Source organism: Microtus pennsylvanicus, chromosome 2 (genome assembly GCF_037038515.1).
Source record: "Microtus pennsylvanicus isolate mMicPen1 chromosome 2, mMicPen1.hap1, whole genome shotgun sequence".
Taxonomy (NCBI): domain Eukaryota; kingdom Metazoa; phylum Chordata; class Mammalia; order Rodentia; family Cricetidae; genus Microtus; species Microtus pennsylvanicus.
The window spans coordinates 13,582,684-13,604,370 of record NC_134580.1 but is presented as its reverse complement, the minus strand read 5'-3'; the positions used below and the strand labels follow the sequence as shown (position 1 = coordinate 13,604,370).

General features: G+C 52.0%; 1 protein-coding gene across 3 annotated transcripts in view; it reads left to right on the top strand.

Moving 5' to 3' along the window:
* Window positions 1–21,687, top strand: part of Kiaa0930 (KIAA0930 ortholog) — a 39,889-nt gene that overhangs the window by 12,960 nt on the left and 5,242 nt on the right. Inside the window, exons 1-9 of one of the 3 annotated variants that reach the window (XM_075960230.1) lie at window positions 9,910–10,082; window positions 10,220–10,371; window positions 14,873–14,995; window positions 15,085–15,162; window positions 15,426–15,527; window positions 17,135–17,275; window positions 17,807–18,001; window positions 20,356–20,518; window positions 21,360–21,518. In XM_075960230.1, coding sequence (XP_075816345.1) covers window positions 10,258–10,371; window positions 14,873–14,995; window positions 15,085–15,162; window positions 15,426–15,527; window positions 17,135–17,275; window positions 17,807–18,001; window positions 20,356–20,518; window positions 21,360–21,518 — 1,075 coding nt within the window. In that variant the 5' untranslated portion in view covers window positions 9,910–10,082; window positions 10,220–10,257. Of the gene's footprint in view, window positions 1–9,909; window positions 10,083–10,219; window positions 10,372–14,872; window positions 14,996–15,084; window positions 15,163–15,425; window positions 15,528–17,134; window positions 17,276–17,806; window positions 18,002–20,355; window positions 20,519–21,359; window positions 21,519–21,687 lie in introns of those variants that run through there. The other 2 variants (XM_075960229.1, XM_075960228.1) reach the window with 2 other exon arrangements.

The following is a 21,687-nucleotide window of genomic DNA, read 5'->3' as shown; positions in this document are numbered from 1 at the left end:
TGCATCCAGCCCTTGCTCCTAGCCTAGCTGTGGGCTCCATCTGCCAACAGCCTGATCAGGGGGCACTTGGAGTGCTCCACACTCAGCAGTGATAGGTGCTGGGTGGGTGCTGAGTTCTTAGTCCAGCTGGGGCTAACTGTGCTCCTAGGTAGCCTTTCCTTGCTGCAGCATCCCTGTCTGATTAAAGCAAAAAACAAAACACCTGCTGATGGAATTGTGAGATGGGAGGGAAGTTTAGCATGGTGTTTGGCATTCAGGAAGCCTTAATGTGTTTCTAAATCTGGGACAGAAAACTGGGAAACAGGAAGGAACCTCAGCTCCATGGCTCCAGAGTCACTCTGGACATTTGGATACGTTCTTTCAGTCTTTGTAGGCATTTAAAAGCAAAGCAAAACATGTTCTTATAAGTATTATATATGTTCACTTTCTATGTTCTGTCTCCCTCTCTTGATGTAAATAATTTTCTAGTCTTTAAGTTGTATTACATTCTGGCATTTGCTAACTATAGCTGCTGAAAATGTCTTGGTACCTTTTTATTTGTGTGTGTGTGTGTGTGTGTGTGTGTGTGTGTGTGCGCGCGCGCGCTTTGGTTTGTTTTTATTTTGTGTGTGTGTATGTGTATTGTGTAGAAGCCTAAGGTTGACAATGGGTATCTTCCACAGTTTCCCTCCACTTCATTTTTTGAGACAGAGTTTCTTACTAAATCTTGGGCTGGCTGATCTGGCCAGACTAGCTGGCTGGTTAGCAAGCCCTGGGGATTAGCCTGCCTCTCATCCCTGTGCTGGCAGTCCATATGCACATGGGTTTTGGGACGTTGTCAGGCTTTTGTGGCAGTCACTTCACTGGGCCATCTCCAGAATCCCTGTTTTGGTTCCTTTTGTTTGTTTTCTGAGTTGGGGATCTTACTGAGCAGTCAAGGCTGACCTCCAATTCTCAGTTCCCCTGCCTCAGTCTCCTGAGTGTTGGGATCATATGTGGGCATCATGTTCAGCTATTTTTGGTTATTTTTTTTAGTAGATCAACTTAAGATACAGAATTCAAAATATATAAGACAATTATTTTTTATTGTTTTTTTTATTGAGCTATATTTTTTTCTCTGCTCCCCTCCCTTCCTCTCCACTTCCCTTCTCTCCTCTCCCATCATCCCCACACTCCCAGTTTACTCAGGAGATCCTGTCTTTTTCTGCTTCCCATGTAGATTGGATCCATGTATGTCTCTCTTAGGGTCCTTTTTCTTGTCTAGGTTCTCTGGACTTGTGAATTGAGGCTGGTGTTTCTTTGTTTTATGTCTATAAGTTACTTATGAATGAGTACATAGGATATTTGTCTTTCTGGGTCTGGGTTACCTCACTCAATATGGTGTTTTCTAGATTCATTTTAAGATGTCATTTTTTTCTGCTGTGTAGTATTCTGCTGTGTAAATGTACCACATTTTCTTTACCCATTCTTCAGTCGAGGGGCGTTTAGGTTGTTTCCAGGTTCTGGCTATTACAAGTAATGCTGCTGTGAACATAGTTGAACACATATCCTTGTGGTATGACTGAGCATCCTTTGTGGGTATATACCCAAAAGTGGTCTTGAGGTAGGTTGTTTCCTAATTTTCTGAGAAATTGTTATACTGATATCCAAAGGGGTTGTACCAGTTTGTACTCCCACCAGCAATGGAGGAGTGTTCCCTTTACCCCACAACCTCTCCAGCATAAGTTATCATCAGTGTTTTTGATCTTGGCCATTCTTACAGGTTTAAGGCAGAATCTCAGAGTTGTTTTGATTTGCATTTCTCTGATGGCTAAGGATGTTGAACATTTTCTTATGTGTCTTTCAGCCGTTTTAAATTCGTCTTTGAGAGTTCTCTGTTTAGGTCTGTACCCCAATTTTTATTGGATTATTTGTTATTTTGATGACCAGTTTCTTGAGTTCTTTGTATATTTTGAAGATCAGTCCTCTGTCCGATGTGGGGTTGGTGAAAATCTTTTCCCATTCTGTAGGCGGTAGTGAGGAGGCGAGCAGGCCTGCTTTTCATCCCGCCCTGCTCCCGCACGGCTAGCTTAACACCCGAAATAACAACACACAAATTGTATTTATTTAAACACTGAAAACGTGTATGTGTGTGTGCATATTTGTGTACATGTGTTTATGCATGTGTGCGTACATGTTCCTGTGGCAGTGTGTATGCGTGTGTACTTGGGGGTATATTCATGTGGGAACCAGAGACTGATATTAAGGATTTTCCTCAATTGTTCTCCACCTTTCTCATTTTAAAAGATTGATTTTTTTATTATTTTTAATTATGTGTATGCCCATGTCTTGTGTGGGTATGATCATATGAGCACAGATGTTGGAGGCTAGAAGAGGACACTGGATCTCCTGGGTCATCCAAGAGCAGCCAGTGCTCCTAACCATTGAGCCTCCTCTCTAGGCACAAGGACATCAGGAATGGGAATTGGACTTGACTGTTCTCCCAGCATCTATGATCTTGCCTTATTTCTCTCTTGAACTATAAATAGATGTGAATACATTGGTAAGCCTAATATAAGATTATTCTTGCACTGCTAATTAAATCTTGTTTAGGCAGTAACATGTTCTTAGTGGATTTCTGGGTCCTGTCTAGTACCTCAGTTAAGATTTATTGTTGCTGTTTTGAGTCAGGGTTTTATGTATTTATTGCTGGTCCTGAATTCATATTCATTCATAGCTGAGGATGACCTTGAACTTCCGATCCTCCTGCCCCTGTGCTGGGATTATGGCTGCTAACTGTCACACCAGGTCTGCGTTTAAGGTTTTAATGTTGATCTCTTATGTGGTTTTATTGAGTATATGTGCCTGGGCATGTTGTCTTGGAGTCAGTTGTCTATCTCATAAAAAGAATGTACAGGTTTTGTGGGCTCTAGTAATGTGTGAGAAGCTGGAGTTGCCCGTGAGCCGACAGCCCTGCCCTCCTGGGGGTGTATGGAGTCAGTACTGCGGCAACATAGCAGTCCTTGACCACCTCGTGTGATCTTCTCCATGGCGACTGCAGGAATCTTGCTGATGGTTGGGTCACTTACCCAGACAGGCAGAAGGCAGGCGCGTGGACCAAAGCAATTCTAACTGGTCCCATAGAGGCTTCTCCAGCTTGGCAGTGAGATGGCCTGTGCATGACAAGCCTCGTGAGATAGCATGTCCCCTTTCTTTTCACTGAGTGTTTGAGAACCATCTCTGTGGGGGATAACTGGAGTCTGTAAGTTGGTCCACTGCAGAGAAGTGGATCTGCAGACCCTGGCACAGGAAGCATCCTGCCCACATATTTCTCTGTGTTCCTTGAAGCTCCAAGCACTTCGGAGCACATTGGCTGCTGTGGCCACTCACACAGTGGCAGGGAGGGCAGAGCTGTTCTTTGGGGCTCAGAGCACGAGGAGGAGCCGGCCATTCACCACACGACCTCGGGGGCTCCTTAGTCTCATGATTTATCAGCGAGGAGGATCCTGGCTCTGCCCATGTCTCTATGTAGGACGATGGAAAAAGCAAGTTCTCTTTTGAGGAGCTGGGTTTGAGTCTCAGCTCTCCAGTCTGCCACTGAGGCCTCGTGTTGAAAAAAAGGGCAGGTTTAGGGCTGGGAGCGTGACTCAGTAGAGTGTTTACGTAGTATGCATGAAGGCCTAAATTTGGTCCCCAGGACCGCATAAACCCAGTGTAGTGGTATATGCCTGTCATGTTCGCACTTGTGAGGTAGAGGGAATTCAAGGCCATCCCTGTTCATAGCAATGTGAAGGTCAACCTAGCCCACATAAGCAGTGTCTTCATAAAAATAAAAAAGCTGGGCATTGTGGTGCATACCTTTAATTCTATTACCCGGGAGGCAGAGGCAGGCGGATCTTTGTGAGTTCAAGAACAGTCTGGTCTACATAGCAAGTTTCAAGACAGCCAGGGCTCTGTAGAGAGATCCTATGTCACCCAGCCACCCACAATATCATATATTGAATGGCTGACTTCACATTATGTTGAGGTTATCCTCCTGAGGTTGACAAGGGGGTCTGAAGGGTAAGAGCCAAAGTTCTTTATAAACCGCAGAACATGGGGCACCATTACCCTGCTCAGCTCTGTGCTGTGGAGCTGCTGGTCCCTCACCCGCCTCTTCACCATTACAGTGCATAGTGAGGTGGGGCACCTGCAGAGGCAGAGAACCCAAGGGTGAGGGTTCGGGAGGCCCAGGCCTGGTGCTCCTTACTGTGTGCCCTTTCCACCTGTCAGTTCAGGAGAATCAGAAGTTGCTGGGCAGGAAAGGCAGCTGTTTGACGGCCCTATTTGGAGCTGGCTATTGTGTTATAATATTTGTATGCCTTCCCAGCGAGAAGTCATTCCAGCACTCAGAGATCTAATAAAGGGAAAACTCTTTAATAAAAGCACACAACCCATTCTGGCTGATACACAAAAGGGAGCTGGCCCCGAGCAGGAATCTTTGTCTACATAGGTGCATGGCCCCCGTTACACTTGGAGCAGTGACATGTGCTCCAAGAGACAGCGCTTCAAGGTCTGGTTGTCGGGACAAACGGGGAGATTTACAATGTAGAAATACTTACTGCCATAGTTATCCCAAGACAGACCAAGGCTGCTTTTCCTGGGCCAGTACTAGGGTTGTCCTCCTCACCTGGCAGAACTATGCTCCTCCCAGTAAGAGGCACAGGGCTTAATTTGTGTTGTCAGCCCAGGTTGTCTCTGAACTGCCTGGGAGAGGCACACTCCCTTAGTTAAATTTCACTTTTGTGTAACAGTATTTCCTGAGCAAGTTCGCTGCTCCATCCTTACCACCTCCATTTCCTCCTTCAGCTAGAGTTAGTTTTTAACCTAATCATTCATGGGAGAGTCTGTTGCCGTCCCACAGCCCTGCTCTCCTGACAAAAGACAGACATTGCAAAGTGCTGAGAACCATCACCTGACAAACAGGTCTCCAGCTGGGCCCGAACAAGGTGACAGACACTGCTCTTGCTTTTCAGACCTCAGACAGTAAACAGCAGAGCTGTCTGACAGACTGCCAGTCTCTGGCTCACAGACCGACCTCAGAATTCCACAAAGGTCAAAGAGGTCAGGCTCACGGCTCTGTTCTGTTTGGGCTGGAATGCACCTGATGTTAGTCAATGACACATTAAGTAAAATGCCTTAGACAGAAGCCATCATAAGGCAAGTTTGTGAATCGATTGCTTGATGACAGTATGGGCAGAGTTGCTCGCTCCTAGCCTGCCCCTCGAGTTCCCCTGGAACTAGAAATCAGTTTTCACTGATTTCCCACCCAGCAAGGAAAACTGCCCATCAGGACTCCAGCTTGGGAGGGAAGAGCCCAGCGGCTGAGAGCTGTCCGTGGTGCTGCCCGAATGAGTGGCTCAGCTTCAGGCTGTGTCTGCTGCCCTGGGGCTTGTGCTCGCTGAACTCTGGTTGGTAAACCTGCAGCCTCTGCCAGCAGAGGTGGCTGGAGGGTGGGAACAGATAGGGTTCTGGAGAAAGAAAGGTCTGTGATAGCCAGGCAGCTCCCCGAGGGGATTTTTTGCTGGGCTGGCCTGGGGAAAAGAAGAAAGAAGCGCTTATTATGGGAGAAACAGCAGGCCAAGAGTTCAGTTGCCTCTTGTGTGTTCACTGACAGCGACTGTGCCACAGGACCAAAGGATGCCAGGAGACTGTCATTCATTACTTCACCCCGCTGGTCAGAGAGGCACACAGGGCAGCTGCATCCAAGTTCCTCACCAAGGTTCTGGGAAGGTGGAAGGTTACTGGAGCAGTCCGAGTGGGAAACAGTTGGGACCAGGATCATGTTGTAGGATTTCAAAGCCTGCATTGCTCTGTGTCCCCAGGGGTTAGCAATTCTATGTCAGATCTACCCTGCTCAGCTTCTGGGCATGGAACACATCTCTGTGTCTATCTTTCTCTCCCTGTGAAGAGGACTCTCTCCCTCCCCCTGGATGCTCTCCAGGCTTGTGACACCAAACCATAGATTAGGTTTGTGGAGAAGGGAAGACAAGTGGGGAGGCTGACCAGATCCCACTGTCCTGTCCCTGCAGCTCCTGGTTTCCTGTGGTTTGTGGCGCAGTCAGTGTGTCTACAGCTAAGTTTTGCCTTTTTACCTGGTGGCCCACATTCCTGTGTCTGTTTGTGGTCTTCACAGCCTTTACAGGGAGGTGTGACTGAGGGTGTGGCTTAGGAATAGAATAGAAGGCTTGTTTAGCACAAGTGAGGCTCTTGGTTTGGTTCCCAGATCTTCAAGTAAGTTAATAATCAAATAGTCAACAGACATTTGGTTTAGCATACATACTGTGATTCTGTGATTTGCCTAATAACTGGCAAATGCCAATAATTGCAGAATCCTTCCCACCTTCTGAAAGTTGTTAATTTGCTCTCGTTACCACAGAACAGTGTGTTTAGTTTTGTTACATTTTGTTTTGCTTTGTTCTACTTTTTTAAGGTTTACATATTTTTATTTTACATGCATGAGTGTTCTGCCTGCAAGTATGTAAGTGTACCCATATATGTGTAGTGCCCAAGGAGGCCAGATCTTCACAAAGGGTGCTGGATCCCTGCAACAGAGTTACAGAGATGGTCGTGAGCTTCTTTGCAGGTGCTGGGAACTGAATCCAGGTCCTCTGCAAGAGCAGCCAGTGCTTTTAACTGCTGAGCCTTCTCTCCATTTCTATTACTTTATTTTTTAAAACAATCACCCATTTGATGTTTGTTTGTTTCTTTGTTTTTTGAGATGAGATCTTTTATAAGCCAGATGACCTTGAACTCTGGAGTCTGGGTTACAGGTGTATATGGTCATATCCAGCTTCATCTGCTTTTTATGCCTTTAATCTTTTTCCTTTTTCTGAAACACCATATGAATTTAATCACACAGGATTTAGGCTTGTGAGCCCGGCCTGTGTGTGTGATCATTCTGATCTCCCATGGTGCTATGGGGAGTTGTAAGCCATTGGCCAGTTCAGCTGTATTTCCTGTGTCTACTTTCCTAGTTTCCACGGGGGCTCTCAGGAAAAACTCTGTGCACATGTGTGTGCTAACCTCTCTGTGGATACACGCCTCGTTCTCTAGTTGGACATGGGAGGACTGAGTTATGAAAGCTTTATATGAATCTTACTTTTTTGTTTTGTTTTGCTTTTTCAAGACAGAGTTTCTCTGTAGCTTTGGAGCCTGTATTGGAACTAGCTCTGTAGACCAGGCTGGCTCGAACTCACAGAGATCTGTCTGTCTCTGCCTCCTGAGTGCTGGGACTAAAGGCATGCACCACAACTGCCTGGCTGAATCTGATATTTTTAAGAAGGCAAATTTTTCCTTTAAAAACACCACTAGGTACCAAGCAGTGGTGGCACATGCCTTTAGTTGCAGTACTCAGGAGGCAGAGACAGACAGATCTCTGTGAGTTCGAGGCCAGCCTGGTCTACAAGAGCTAGTTCCAGGACAGGCTCAAAAGCTACAGAGAAACCCTGAATAGAAAAACCAAAACAAAACAAACAACAACAACAACAACAAAAAAAATACCACTTGAGGGACTATAAAGATGGCTCAGAGGTTAAGAGCATTGGCTGCTCTTCCAGAGGACCCAGGTTCAATACCAGCACCCACATGGGCAGCTCACAACTGTCTGTAACTCCAATTCCAGGGGATCTGATATCCTCACACAGACATACATGCAGGCAATATACCAGTGCACATAAAATAAAAATAAATAAATTCTTTTTAAACATACCACCCAGGATACTGGAGATGTTTCAGTAGTTAAGAACACAGACAGCTCTTGCAGAAGACCCGAGTTCAATTCCCAAAACTGAACATGGTGGCTCACAGCTGCCCATAGCTCTAGTCCCAGGGCATCTGATGTTCTCTCTGACTTCTCTAGATACCAGGCACACATGTGGTGCCCAGGCATACATACAGGTAAGACACATATACACATAGAATAAAATAAAATGTCTATGTAGGCCAGGCATGCTGGCTCACACCTCTAATCTGAGCACTGGAGAAGCTGAGATAGAAGTCCCATTAAACAGACAAGTAGGGCAGCGAGATGGCTTAGCCGAAGTCTGGTGGCCTGAGTGTGACCCCACCCCTGCCCCAGATCCCAGGTGGTGAAAGAAGAGAACAGACTCCCACAGTTGTCCTCCAGTTTCCCCATACACCACGGCATGATGCACACATGCCCATACACATGACACAGATAAATACACGTTAAGAAAAAGACAATGGTGAGGAGTAGGAAAAGGACATTTATTCAATATGACCACATGGTGAAGATTAGGAGAAAAAGAGGCCCAAGGACCCCTGAATCATGAGGGGTAGGTCTAAAGATTTATTATTTTCAATTATGTGTGTCTGTGCATATGTGTGCAGGCACCCACAGAGGCCAGAAGAGGGCATTGGGTCCCCTGGAGCTGGAGTTACAGGCGATTGTTAGCCAACTCATGTGGGAACCAAATCCCAGTCCTCTGAAAGAGCCGTGGCTCCAGCTCCAGTGTTGAAGTATGTGGACTACGTGCGCCTGCCTGGCCCCACAACCTTTCCCTGAACAGGGCTCTCCCACCTTCTGCTCCTTGGGCCATGGAACTGCCCAGTTTCCATGATTGGCTCCTCAGCAAATCCATGAGCATGGGTTTTCCGAGGCCCTAGTGTGGCCATGAGGCAGCTCTGGGCACATCCTTTAGCTTCCTCTGTTAGTTGAGGACATTGAGTGACAGTGAGGGTTTACTGTTACAGGCCACACAGGTCTTTGCCTAACTCATTCGTGGCCAAGGTCATTATCACTGTTTTGTTAATATTGTAAATTGCCTGGATGCCCTAGAAGCTACTACCAGGTGACCTTTTGTGGTCCTGGGGAACAGAACCCCTGACCTTGCCCATGATCAGCAAGTGCTTGGTCACAGAGTTGTAGCCTGGTCCCACAGCTGACTTGTATTAGGGAACACAAGTGACCTTTCCTTTCAAGAAAGGACAGTACTTTCCTCTGTGACTGACACCTGTGAGTTGCCTGGCTGGGACACAGGTTAGATTGAATCACAGGTCCCTGTTTGTCAGGCCACAGATGCTTCTGCCTCATCTCATGGTGTGTGCATAGTTGGACATTGCCTGGTGCAGAAAGGAGGCAGGAATTTCCAATGCCAATGGATGTGTCCCTCACCCCTGCCTGTGAGCCTGTGCCCTACCCCGTCACTTGAGGCTGGCAAGGTGTGCTGACCCTGAGCCCTCCCACTGTGTGTTGAACCAGACAGGCATGGAGGATCACACATTGCTCTCAGTGGGTGGGGGAGAAGTCCCGGTTCTGTGATGGCTGGCACCTTCTGCTTGCCATCAGTCCCTGGTCTGGCCACTGATTGCTTCGGAGGATGGTGGAGGGTGTCTTACTACATAGGCCTTCCCAGAAGCAAGGCACTAGGGCTAGCTCTCCATGGTCAGTGGGGGGAGATGGGGAAAGAGAAAAACTCAGGAGTTTAATGTGTTGAGTAGCACAGGGTGATGATTTGTGTTGATCCACCTAGAGAGAGCGAGCCCACATTTGCTGACATGCTGTGTGCCCAGCACCGGCCGTTCATCCTCATGTAAGGAGCTTTGTGGCTCAGCAGCTTAGGCACCTGTCCTCTGTCACATAATAAAGTGGCAGAGCCGAAGAAGAAACCTAGATTTTCCTTAGCAATATGTGGAGGGCGAGTTTCTTCTGTCTTGTACAGGAAAGGACTTCACATTTCACTCATCATGCAGAAATACCTTTTGTAATAAAAATCTGAAGGAATCTAATGGGACTCAGTCTGGCGTCCTCTCAGGTCCTTCCTGCCTGCAGCTGAGCTGCACTGGCTGTCCCTTTAAGTCGGGTTCTCCTTGGGATTGCCACCGCAGCCAGAGGGGGAGGGCTAGGGATGTCTGCAGTGAAGATTTCCCCAGCAAAGCCTTTCTCCTTGCAGCATAGCCAGCCCGCCAGTGACGTCCTCACCGCTTCTAGATTTCCCTTTTCCTCTCCTCACAAGCCGCTGATTCATCGGCTAGGCAATGGGGCCTGGCAGCCCTGGCTGTCAGGCTGCTGCTGGGTGGAGTCCTTGGCCTCCAGGGAGGCATCCCCAGCCTCTCTGATACCCGTGGGTCAGGGTGGCGGGCACCAAGGGAGAAGGGGCAGAGCATCCCAGCCCTGTCAGATCTCTGACCAGAAATGCAGGGGGGAGGACCAGGCTTGACCAGGAGGGCCCCTTCTCACTCCTCTGGCCTCCTCCTGTAGGGTGCTTCAAGGATGACCGGATCGTCTTCTGGACCTGGATGTTTTCTACCTACTTCATGGAGAAACTGGCCCCCAGGCAGGACGACATGCTTTTCTACGTGCGCAGGAAGCGAGCCTACCCAAGCAGTGAGAGCAGCATCGACGGGAGGAAGGTGGGTGACACCCCCAACCTCCCCCCACCTGTGCCCTGAACATCCTGTAGGGTTTCCTTCCTCTCTGCAGCATTCATGTGTAGCTGAAGAGAAGATCGCACTGAGTACCCAGCACATTGGAGGGACCCAGGAGACTTCTGGGTTTGAATTGTTTTTGCCATGACCTCAAAAGGCAGTAATTGTAGCTAAAAGAAAACTGAGGTTTGGGGTCCAGTTGATGTGACTAGCCTCTTAGAGTGAGTGACCAAATGGGGGTACAGGGCTTTGAGCCCCAAGTCCGGGACACTTCCTGGAGTGGACAGGACGGTAGCTGGATGGTAGTGATGGTGACGGCTGACGGTGGTGATGGTGACGCAGACGGTAGTGATGGTAGATGGTAGGGATGGTGATGGCGGACAGTAGGGATGGTGATAGCGATGGCAGGCGGTAGGGATGGCGGATGGTGGATGGTAGTGATGGTGATGGTGGACGGTAGTGATGGTGATAATGTGTCCTTCTCTGATTTGGTCCTTACTGTAAACTAGGGGGATCACTCAGGGCTGTCCTTGGTCTTCTAAACACCAAGCAACTGGGCAGATAGACAGATGAGGAAACAGGGCTTAGAGAGAAGCGACTCACCCAGGGCATTTCGTCTTCTAAGTATGGCAGTGTGGCTTGGAAATGGTGGCGCACGCCTTTAATCCCAGCTCTTGGGAGGCAGAGGCAGAGGCAGGCCTCTTTGTGAATTCAAGGCCAGCCTGTCTACAAAGCGAGTTCCAGGACAACTAGGACTGTTACACAGGGAAACCCTGTCAAAAAAAGTATGTCAGTGTGGAGTTCTTGAGACAGATCTTGCATGCTTTCTTCTCTTTTCAGAATTCTTAGTGGCCTATAGAAGTTTAAGCAGCCCACATGTGAGGCATGGGGATAATCTGTTTACCTTTAAGAATAAATAGTGGTCAGAGTTTGAGGCTGGTTTGTGACTAATAGCCAGTCTGCTTCCCTGCACCCAGCAGCTCAGGCTCTGTGGTTTCTCAGGCGTGACTCCCACCCTTGAGTGCCGGGAGCTCCTTCCTGTCACATGCTGCACATCTATAGCGCTTTTGCTGTGAGTGGTCACCTGGGTACTTGCTGCAAAGGAGACCTTTGGTGGCTCTCTTACCAGGCTGGCGTGGGAGGGGCCTGCAGGAGCCCATGAACCACTAACCAGGGGAGGGTAGATCTGGAGACATGTGTGATGCGTGGACTGGACTAGGGCCCAGGAGTGACAGGTGGGTGAGGCAGGAGAAGCTCTGTGCACAAGCTAAATGAGAGACCCGACTGGTGGGTCCATCTGGCATCTGTTGGTTGTGGCACCAGTGAGGCAGGAACTTCCTCAGTAGGGGACCAGCCCTGGGCTCCTTGGTCCTACCCCTTATGCCCTTCCTGTCTGGTATACCGATCGAGTCCAGCTTTCTCCCCTTGATTAGTATTACGGTTGTGGCCCGGACCCAGACATCTCTGGAACTTAGAACTTAGTCAAGGCTGAACCTCCCATTGGCTACATGTGAGAATGTTTGGGGTGATGTGGCCACAGAGGTGCCCTTGGCAGGAAGGGACAGGTGCTACAGAGCCTCTGCGTGCTGGTGATCCAGCACCGGTGCACCCTGGTCATAGGCATTGCTTTCACTCATGGGATGAAGGTCCTTGGAGCAGCAGGACTGGGAGCCCCATCTCTGGCTCCAGCCACTCCCTCCAGCCTGTCATCTCTGAGACAGGCACATGCGAGGCATTGTCTTACGGGTGGACCATGCATGGCGATTCTGGGAGAGGGGGTCAGGCCAGTGTGCACTGTTGAGCGGCCAGGTCGGGAGGAAAGCAGGATGATTAGTTGATGGCATCTGGGTGGAAGAGAAGTAAGCAAGAAGACTCCTTGAGAGAAGCAGCCCTGGGCCCAGGATGGAGATGTCTACAGCAGGAGGGTCCCTGGGGTTGTTCTGAGACGCTCTTGAACATTTAATGAGTGTTGAGGTCAGTGGAGGCAGCCCGAATCTATCAGGCCTGCTGAAGAACAGTGAGCCCAAGGCTGGCTCTTGGCTCCGAAAGCACAGCAGTGACCCCAGCTGCTCCTGCCTTTGGGAAGCCCTCAGCGGGCAGACAGACAGCATCGTGTAGTGGCAGTCACAAAAGAGGTGACATCTGTGTCCAGGATTGCAGGGCAGCTGCTGACTGGAGACACACCCCGGGGCTGGTATAGCGCCTGCGTGGTAGACTAGGGTTGTGTGCACATTTGGCCCAGTTTGTAACATAGTGCCAGGTGCGCACCTGACCTCAGGGCCATATGTGCAGGGGAGTGACACCAAGAGTAACCGTAGTTTGCTGCTCAGATGGCTTCGCATAGGTGTTGGAAAGTAGGGAACCCCCACACACATATATCCTCTTTGTGCTTGGTTGGCCTCCTGCACCTCTACATGGGTCCCAGGAAGGGCTGACTGGTGGTGTCTGGCACAGGGTTTGGAGGACCAAGTCTAGGGTCAGGCAAGACTCAAGTCCATCCAGTCTGGACATCTTTTCCAACCTGGCAGTCTGCAGTGTGACCTGTAAGGGGCAGGCTGTGGAACCCCAACATACCAAGAAGTAGAAGCCAGGGCTGCTGAGATGTGGACGCTAGCACCTGCGCACTAGGAGTGTTCTGCGGCAAGCACCGCACTGCCTCCCTCCCTTTCCCAGCCTGCTCATGCCGGTTGTCATGGCAACCAGCTAGGCTCCCTGCCTAACTGAGGAGGGTGGGTGGTCAGAGCCAGAGCTGCAGTGTGGGTGGGCATAGGGCTGGAGTTCTCACACCCTGCTTCAGGATCACCCTGGGGGTTTGGATCTGGTTTCCCCAGTGTGCCCTAGATTTTCTGCACAGCCTTGTTATGCCACCCCTGTTCTCAGCAGCCCATTTTGTCTTTGGCACTGATGAGCACTGGCATCTGTTTGTGTCCTCATCTATGCTGGTGGCCTCCTGTTGACATCCTCGGCGATCCTGGGGTAGAGATCACCCCAAACCTACTTAGAAACCAGAACTCGGGAGCAGCGAGGGTGTTTCTCTGGTCCTACAGTGTTTAGTCTTATATTTACTCTTTTGGTGTGTGTGTGTGTGTGTGTGTGTGTGTGTGTGTGTGTGTGTGTGTGTGTGTATCTCACTATGTATGGCCTGGAACTCTATGTAGACCAGTCTTATATTTTCTTTTGGTAGCTTTTCTTGTGTGTGTGTGTTACTATGTAGCTTCGTCTGGCCTGGGATTCTGTATAGGCCAGGTCTCAAACTCAGGGATCTGCCTGCCTCTGCCTCCTGAGTCCTAGGATTAAAGGTGGGTACCACCACATCCAGCTGGTAGCCTTTCTTGATTGTCATGTACATGCATACAAGGGTGTCTGGGTTGATGACCTTCTATGTGTGTGAGTGCTAGGGTCACCAGCCTTCAAGATCCAGAGATCCAACATGACTAGTATGCTCAAGGGACCTTGGCCTCCAGCCGCTCCCTCCCTGGGCTCAGCTGGACTTTCGCCACTTGGGTGGTTTTCCCCACCCTGAGCTAATGTGTGGCGCTGCAGTGTATCCTCTGGCTGCTTCTCAGTCCTTTACTCGGGAGCATGCCTGTTGACATAGGCGACTGTAATTTTTCAGTTTGGTTGTTGGGTGCTGTTGCTTGACTGTTCCCACCACCTGCCTGCTCCGCTGTGGGTGGGTGTCTGAGTGTTCCCTGCGTGTTCTAGTGACACATGAGCTACCCGTTCCGCTAGCCTGCTGACCTAACACAGGAGTGCAGTTGCGCTGTGGGTGTTCCCCACCCCGTGCTGAGCCAGTGGCGCTGAGCACCTGCCTGTGTGGCTTCTCCTGCCGGACAGTAAACAAGATGGGTGCCAAGCATGGAACAGTCGTCAAGCAGACAGTGGAGTGAGACAAGGCAGACAGTGTGGTGGCTCCCAGCTCGGAGTCGGGGTGATGCCCACAGCCACACAGACTATGGGAGACAAGAGCCCCACCCCTGTAGCACCCCTACAGGTAACCCCAGAGCTGCCCAGCAGAAGGTGACTGTTGCCTCTTGGAGCTGACCCTATAGGAACCCACCTGGGCCTACTTAGGATCTGGGCTCAGGACCCCTAGGGACAGCTTGCTTTCAAACCTGCTTTTGATGTCTTCTGCCTCTTCTGCCTGGAGTAGGGGTAGATGGGGCTCTGCTCTCTCTTTGATGAGTGTGTGGTATGTCATCATCATCAGTTACGGTGGGATTAATGGTTCCTTTCTTGCAGATAAAAGGTTAATAATTTGTAAAACATGTAGACTAGTGTCTGCTGCCCACTGCGAGCCCAGTAGATGTCACTGTTACTGGGAACTTGGGAAATACGATGTCATAATTATAGAGAACTGGGGCTGGAAAGGAAGAAGAGTGGGCACTGGGGATGGGGTCTTTGTGTGTTACCATCTGCCTGGCACAGCAGTCAGGGAGTGGAGGCCCCGGTGGGCCCTAGGGTCTCACTCCATCCTGTGCTACAGGCCGAGGCCGAGCCTGAGGTGGAGGTGGAAGTGTACCGGAGGGACTCCAAGAAGCTTCCAGGCCTGGGAGACCCTGACATCGACTGGGAAGAGAGTGTCTGCCTGAACCTCATCCTGCAGAAGGTATGGGGTGGGTGGTAATGGCTGATCATGGGTCTGGGAGACAGCAAGCCCCTGCCCCCCACAACACACATTACTGCATTCTCTTCTAGCTGGACTATATGGTGACCTGTGCTGTGTGCACACGTGCTGATGGAGGTGACATCCACATTCACAGGAAGAAATCCCAGGTGAGCCCCACCTCCCACTAGCTAGCTGTCCATACTCTCTAACTACCCGTTGCCTCTTCTAGGAAGACATCCCCCCTTCATGTTCCCTTCCCCGAGGTGAGGGGTTGACTCTAGGAGTCTCATCGTATGTATGCACCCGGCCTTCCCCATGGCTCCTGAAGAGGACATTCCCGGCTCTGAGCAGTGTGATCTCCCGGCCGTATCTGAGGTCACTTTTCTGTTGAGGCCGGCTTCTCAGCCCTTTCCTCCTGCTTCCCTTTTAGCAAGTGTTTGCGTCCCCCAGCAAGCACCCCATGGACAGCAAAGGAGAAGAGTCCAAGATGAGCTACCCCAACATCTTCTTCATGATTGACAGCTTCGAGGAGGTAAGTGCTCACCGCTGGCCACGTTCCCCTTCCTCTCCTCTTGGGGATCAGATGGGATGTCAGGCTGAGGACCTGCAAAGCCTCCCAGGAGATGTTGGTAGCAGGAGCAGGGGATGGTCAGGGTGACAGCCAGTGGGGCTCCCCTCTTCACAGTGATTGACGTAGAAGTGCATTCTCCCTGCTATGGGCCTTGGTTTAGTCATCTGTAAAGCGGGTGTGACTCCCAGCACGAGTGCAATCACAGTGAGTGCTGCCTGACCAGGAGTCATCCTCTGGTGCTCTGTGAATGACTGCCTCTCCCCTGTCAGGGTGTCAGAGAGGACGGGCCTTCAGTTCTATGGCCAAGCTTTTGTTTCAAGATTGGTAAAATGTGCTCCAGACACGTTAGCTCACCAGTACTGGGAGGAGCGGAGGAGGGAGCTGCCATTCCACTTCCTGCTTGTTTGCCAAGGCTGATGGTGGAGAGTTTGTGTATGTGTGTGTGTGTGCGCGCGCGCATGTGTGCGTGTGTGCGTGCTTGCCCAGAATCAGCCACGATTTTCTTGGAAGGCCCATGAAGTTGGGCATGCCTTTCAAGGTCCCCTTGGGCTCTGATGGTGTCTGAAAATACCCAAAGCTCAGGAAGGAGATGGGGCCTCCCTGGGCTCACACCGCACACGCGTTTGCCCAGAGTCTCTCACCTGGAAGCTCACGTCTAACCGGCAGCTATTAGGAACAGCAGTTCAGGAATGTGGCAGGGTGTGGTCACACTGCCTGTGTTTGGGTGGTATTCTCCCACGAAGGCAGTCACAATTAGTCACATTAGCTTGGACAGCCAAGCTCAGGAGAAGGTGGGCTGGACCAAGCTGTGACGAAGGAGGTCCCCAAGTGTCCCTAGAGTCCTTGTAACTTTAACTCAGCATTAGGAAGTCAGATAAGGGTCTTGCTGGTGGCTCAGCTTGGGGTGGAGTGTGTTCCTACCTATGGCAAGGATTGGAGGGGGGACGGTGGCCAGCGGGTGGCTGTGCACAGGTAGGATTGGAGGGGGGACGGTGGACAGCGGGTGGCTGTGCACAGGTAGGATTGGAGGGGGGACGGTGGACAGCGGGTGGCTGTGCACAGGTAGGATTGGAGGGGGGACGGTGGACAGCGGGTGGCTGTGCACAGGTAGGATTGGAGGGGGGACGGTGGCCAGCGGGTGGCTGTGCACAGGTAGGATTGGAGGGGGGACGGTGGCCAGCGGGTGGCTGTGCACAGGTAGGATTGGAGGGGGGACGGTGGACAGCGGGTGGCTGTGCACAGGTAGTTTGGCCTCTTCTCAGCGTCCTCTTCTGTAAAATTGAACCCCCTTTGTTTTTGTTCTTTCCCGTCCTTCCTTCCTTTCTCCTCCCCGATTCCCTTCCTCCTTTTCTTCCCCATCTTCCCTGTCTTGAGACACACTGTCCCTGTCCACCCCAGGCTGAGCTCAAAATACTCATCCTCCTGCCTCAGCCTCTCTAGTGCTAGGATTACAGCCTGCCCCATATTCAGTGATTTCAGCAGTCCTCCGGGCAGCCGGGTCGGGGGATGGTGTGGGTGGTGGCGCTGATGTTTGTTTGATATCCCCATTTCTTCCTCCCTACCCTCAGGTGTTCAGCGACATGACCGTGGGGGAAGGAGAGATGGTCTGTGTTGAGCTGGTGGCTAGCGACAAGACTAACACGTTCCAGGGTGTCATCTTTCAGGGGTCCATCCGCTACGAGGCGCTCAAGAAGGTGTATGACAACCGCGTGAGTGCAGGGCTGCCTGGGGGGGTTCCTCACATGCCCCCCCTCAGGCCTGCTTTGCTGAGACCACCCCACAGCAGGGCATCCGCTCCTCTGGGGCCCACAGTCTCTCCCTTCTGTCATGTTCTTCATCCCAGTCCACCTGTGTCTGTCTGAGGTGCAAGGGGGGGACTTCTCCTCCCACCCATGTCCCTGTGAGGTGCCAGCCAGTTGGTAAGGGATACTCACCCTAGTACTGGGGACACTCCCAGAATTGACCCCTGAGTAGTTTAGCAGGGACAGGAGTCCAGATGGACAGGCCACTCTCCTGCAGCTGGTGCTGTCTGGCCTGGGATGAGTGCCCTGGTTAGTAGTGTGAGCGTTCAGGGCAGTGAGAACAGCCTTGGCCAGGGATATGGAACACATGCCTGTTTGTTGAGCTCCCTGGCTTCCCTGTGGCTCAGACTCCCTCAAGATGGCCTCAGAGAAGGTAATGCTGGCTGCTGTGTCTCTAGAGGGAGGGCCTGTGAAACTAACTGTTCCCACCTACCACAGGTGAGTGTGGCGGCCCGCATGGCCCAGAAGATGTCATTTGGCTTCTACAAGTACAACAACATGGAGTTTGTGCGCATGAAGGGGCCTCAGGGCAAGGGCCATGCTGAGATGGCAGTCAGTCGCGTGTCTACAGGCGACACATCCCCCTGTGGGACCGAAGAAGACTCAAGCCCAGCTTCGCCCATGCATGAGCGGGTAAGGGCTGCGCACTGCGGGAGGGACCTCTTCCCATGGCTCGTTCACCCCACAGCTCCCAGGTGAGGGAGCCCTCTCCACTGCTGATGAGGAACCTGAGGCCCTCAGAGGGGAGGTTCATACCCAGGCTGAGGTTGATTCTGCTTCCCTGAGCTGCTCTGCCCCGAGGCTGAGTCCCCAGGTCCCCAGGTCTAGGAAGAGAAAAAAGTTGACTAGGAAGTAGGCCTGGTGCCTGCCTCCTGGACCTGCTGGTCAGCTATGACCACACAGCCCTTCTGCCGTGAGCCAATAGGATGAGGAGGGGCTGAATCCTGGGTTGTCCCACAAGGACAGCCAGCAAGCACAAGGCTCGCTCTGGGCCTGGTCGTTTGTTTAGGGTATTCAGTCTGTTAACAGGGTACTCAGTCTGTTATCAGTATCCCCCCGACAGGCGTAAGGATGCTGTCTGGGGTGCTGCCCCTGCCGCAGCTCTGAGGGCTCAGCATAGGGCCTCAAATCTTGCTTCCTTTGAGCTCTCTCAGTCCTCAGTGGGGAGCTGATGTCAGTGGCCATAGAGACCCCAGGCTCAGGCACGAGAAAGGCTCTGTCCATGGAATCAGAGCTGGGTGAGTCAGCCCTTGTCCAAGAGACCCAGGGCTCTGCTGCTCATGTGACCTTGGATGAGTCCCTTCCTTCCCTATGCTTCTGTTTCTCACTGGGAAGTGAGGGGTTTCCAGGAGCACTACTCATGCCTTATGTGGGGCTTGGCCCTGTGAAGTGTCCCCAGTGGCAGCCACAGTGGTTACTGCCTGCAGTTGATGGGAGGAGACTCTCAAGAGCAGACAGTGCCTCCCCGACTGCTGTTTGCGTTAGTTCCTGGGTGCCTCTTTTTCTTTCTTTTGGAATCTTCTATAATTAGTGTGTTTTATAAGCCAAACAAAGCCAAGTATGCTGGGACTTTGTGAAGTGTTGAACCTCAGGCAGGAGACCTCTCGTCTTTTTGGAATGGAGGTAGCTTGGACTCCGAGCTTCCAGGTGACAGCCTGAATCTGCCCAGTTCTGTGTTGCACTTGGACACTGAAAGGTGTGTGTGCACAGGTGTGCAGATATGGGCCCAGCTGGGCAACTCTGGGTGCCCACAGATGACCCACCCAAGCCTTGATCATCCCACCTACCAAGTGGGAGTGGCCATGAGGGATGAGATGGCCCCTAGCCATGCCCTTCATAGCAGGGAGGTGTGGACCCCTGGGGAGGAGTCGTGAGGTCACCACAGGACTCAAGTCCACTGCCCATGTACACACTGTTGCTTGTCTTCTTGTCCTCAGGGGTCACTTGTAACCAGTGTTCAAGAAATGCAGACTTGTGTGTATTGTGGTTTCTGGTATTTGTTTTGTTTTTATCTTTTAAAACCTTCCCTGACTTGAGGGAGGACCGTCTGGAGCCCAGCAGCCGCCGGGACTTTGGTGGATGTCGGAACTATGACGAGGAGGCTGATGGGGCCCCGAAGTCTGGGTCCCAGCTCATCTTGCTGCTCTGATTCTTGTTTGCGTGGGGAGGAGGGAGGGGATGGGCTAAGTTCCCTATGCCTGGAACGCCCTTCCCCCCCTTCTTCACCTGGCGAACTCCTACTCGTCCTTCAAGACCCAGCTCACGCAGCACCTCCTCCAGGAAGCCTACTCTGATTTCACAGGCTGTCTGTCCCTCCTTCCACTGTTCCTTCCATGTCCTGTGCTTCCCTTTCTCTGTCTCAGTGACCAGCATGCAGTCTGTGAATGTCACTTGAGTCTGTCACCCCCAGCAGACTGTGAGCTCCTTGAGGGCAGGGGATCTCTGTCTTGTGCCTGTCTGTGCCCACCTCACCTCCAAGTGAGTGTGGAGAATGTTGGTGGCTGGGACTGAATGTGCTTGGAAGGGAGGAGAGGAGACACGGGGCAGAAAGCTGCTCGGTCTGGCGCTTGTGAGAGGGAAAGGTCCAAGGGGCGACTGGGCGTAGTCCCGGTGGCTTTAGGCAGGTCAAGGTGGCCGTTTGTGGGCCTCACCTGCTTGGATGTGAGATGAGCCCATGCAACATGGCAGTGCTTAAACCACGCCCCGCAGCCCATCACCCGGCATTTGTGTTGAGATGTGGAAGTGAGGCCCCTCTGCCAGTGTTGGTGACGGTCTGCTCCCTCCTAGGCAGGCCCGGCTGCTGTGTGTGTGGCGAGCCCCCAGTGCCCAAAATCCCCCTCATCTAGGGCAGGTGGCCCTCAGGCCATGGTCAGGGTCAGCAGCGTAACTACAGCCCCTGCTTGGGCTGGCTTTGATCCAGGTGGCTTTGGGGTCTCATGGCAGGGTCTGCTCCTGCTACACTTGTGACTTGGGCTCCTTGTTCCCAGGTGACCTCCTTTAGCACCCCGCCCACCCCGGAGCGAAACAACCGGCCCACCTTCTTCTCACCGTCCCTCAAGAGGAAGGTGCCCCGGAACCGCATCGCGGAGATGAAGAAGTCACACTCGGCCAACGACAGTGAGGAGTTCTTCAGAGAGGACGACAGTGGAGGTGGCTAATGGTCCCTGCTCTGGCTGTGTCCTGTGCCTCCACCCCTCACCCAGTGTCTCTTAGAGAGCCGCATCAGGGGTAGAGTGCTGGCCCCAGGGCTGCGGTGAAGCTATGTGTAGATTGGGGGTCTGCATCTGAGCCCTGTTTTCACCCAGCTCATATTCAGAGGCTCTGGAACTTTCCGCTGACCTGGTTGCATACAAGGACTGTCTTGTTCTTCCTCTTCTGCTTCCTGGGCTAGCTCTCCTCATTCTAGAAACTTCTGTCCTGGGTGACCCGCAGGGTTTCTCTGTTACCTCTCGTGGTTTCCCGTGAGTCACGCTGACTCCCAGATCCTTCCTGTGGCCCCACCAATGACCTTCTGCCCAGAGGTCCCTGAAACCCTTGGTCCACCCACTCATCTGCTCTGTGTGCACAACCCCCTCCCCAGTGGTCAGTCACTGCCGGGGACTTGTACAGCCTGGAACAGGACTCTTCAGTCTTGGACCAGGAATGCTGGGGGTTGGTGGGTAAACTGGCCACTCCACCAGTTCTGGAGAAAATGGGGTTCAGGTAACAGGGGTGGGGGAAATGCCTAGCATCCCTCGTGAGCTGGTACCACGTCAGTTCCAGGTTATAGTGAGTGGCTGGAAGAGAAAAGACTTTACCAGGGTGAACCGTGAGTGCTTTCCAGGCCTGGCAGATGGGGGTGTGAGGGCCTGGAGCAGGGCGTTGGGGGTGTGGACATTGGTGGGGAGCATCTGTGAGTGTGGCATCAGTCCAGTGGGGCATAGGTCTCGTTACCCCTCCCCCACGCTCCCTGGCACAGACTGGGAGGCTGACCTGCCCTTTGTCCCTGCAGCAGATCTGCACAATGCCACCAACCTGCGGTCTCGATCCCTGTCGGGCACAGGACGGTCCCTGGTTGGGTCCTGGCTGAAGCTGAACAGAGCTGATGGAAACTTCCTTCTCTATGCACACTTGACCTACGTCACCTTGCCACTACATCGGATCTTAACAGGTACGTGAAGGCAGAGCCCTCCACGGCTTCCTTGCCCAGCTTCAGTGGGCTATAGTTCCCATAGCCAGTGGCTTCCCTCCACGTGTCCCTGATGTCCTCACTGGCCCCTCTTCGAGTGGTCTTGGGAGTGCAGGGTGGTGTTGGTATCTGGAGCCTGTGAGGCATGATC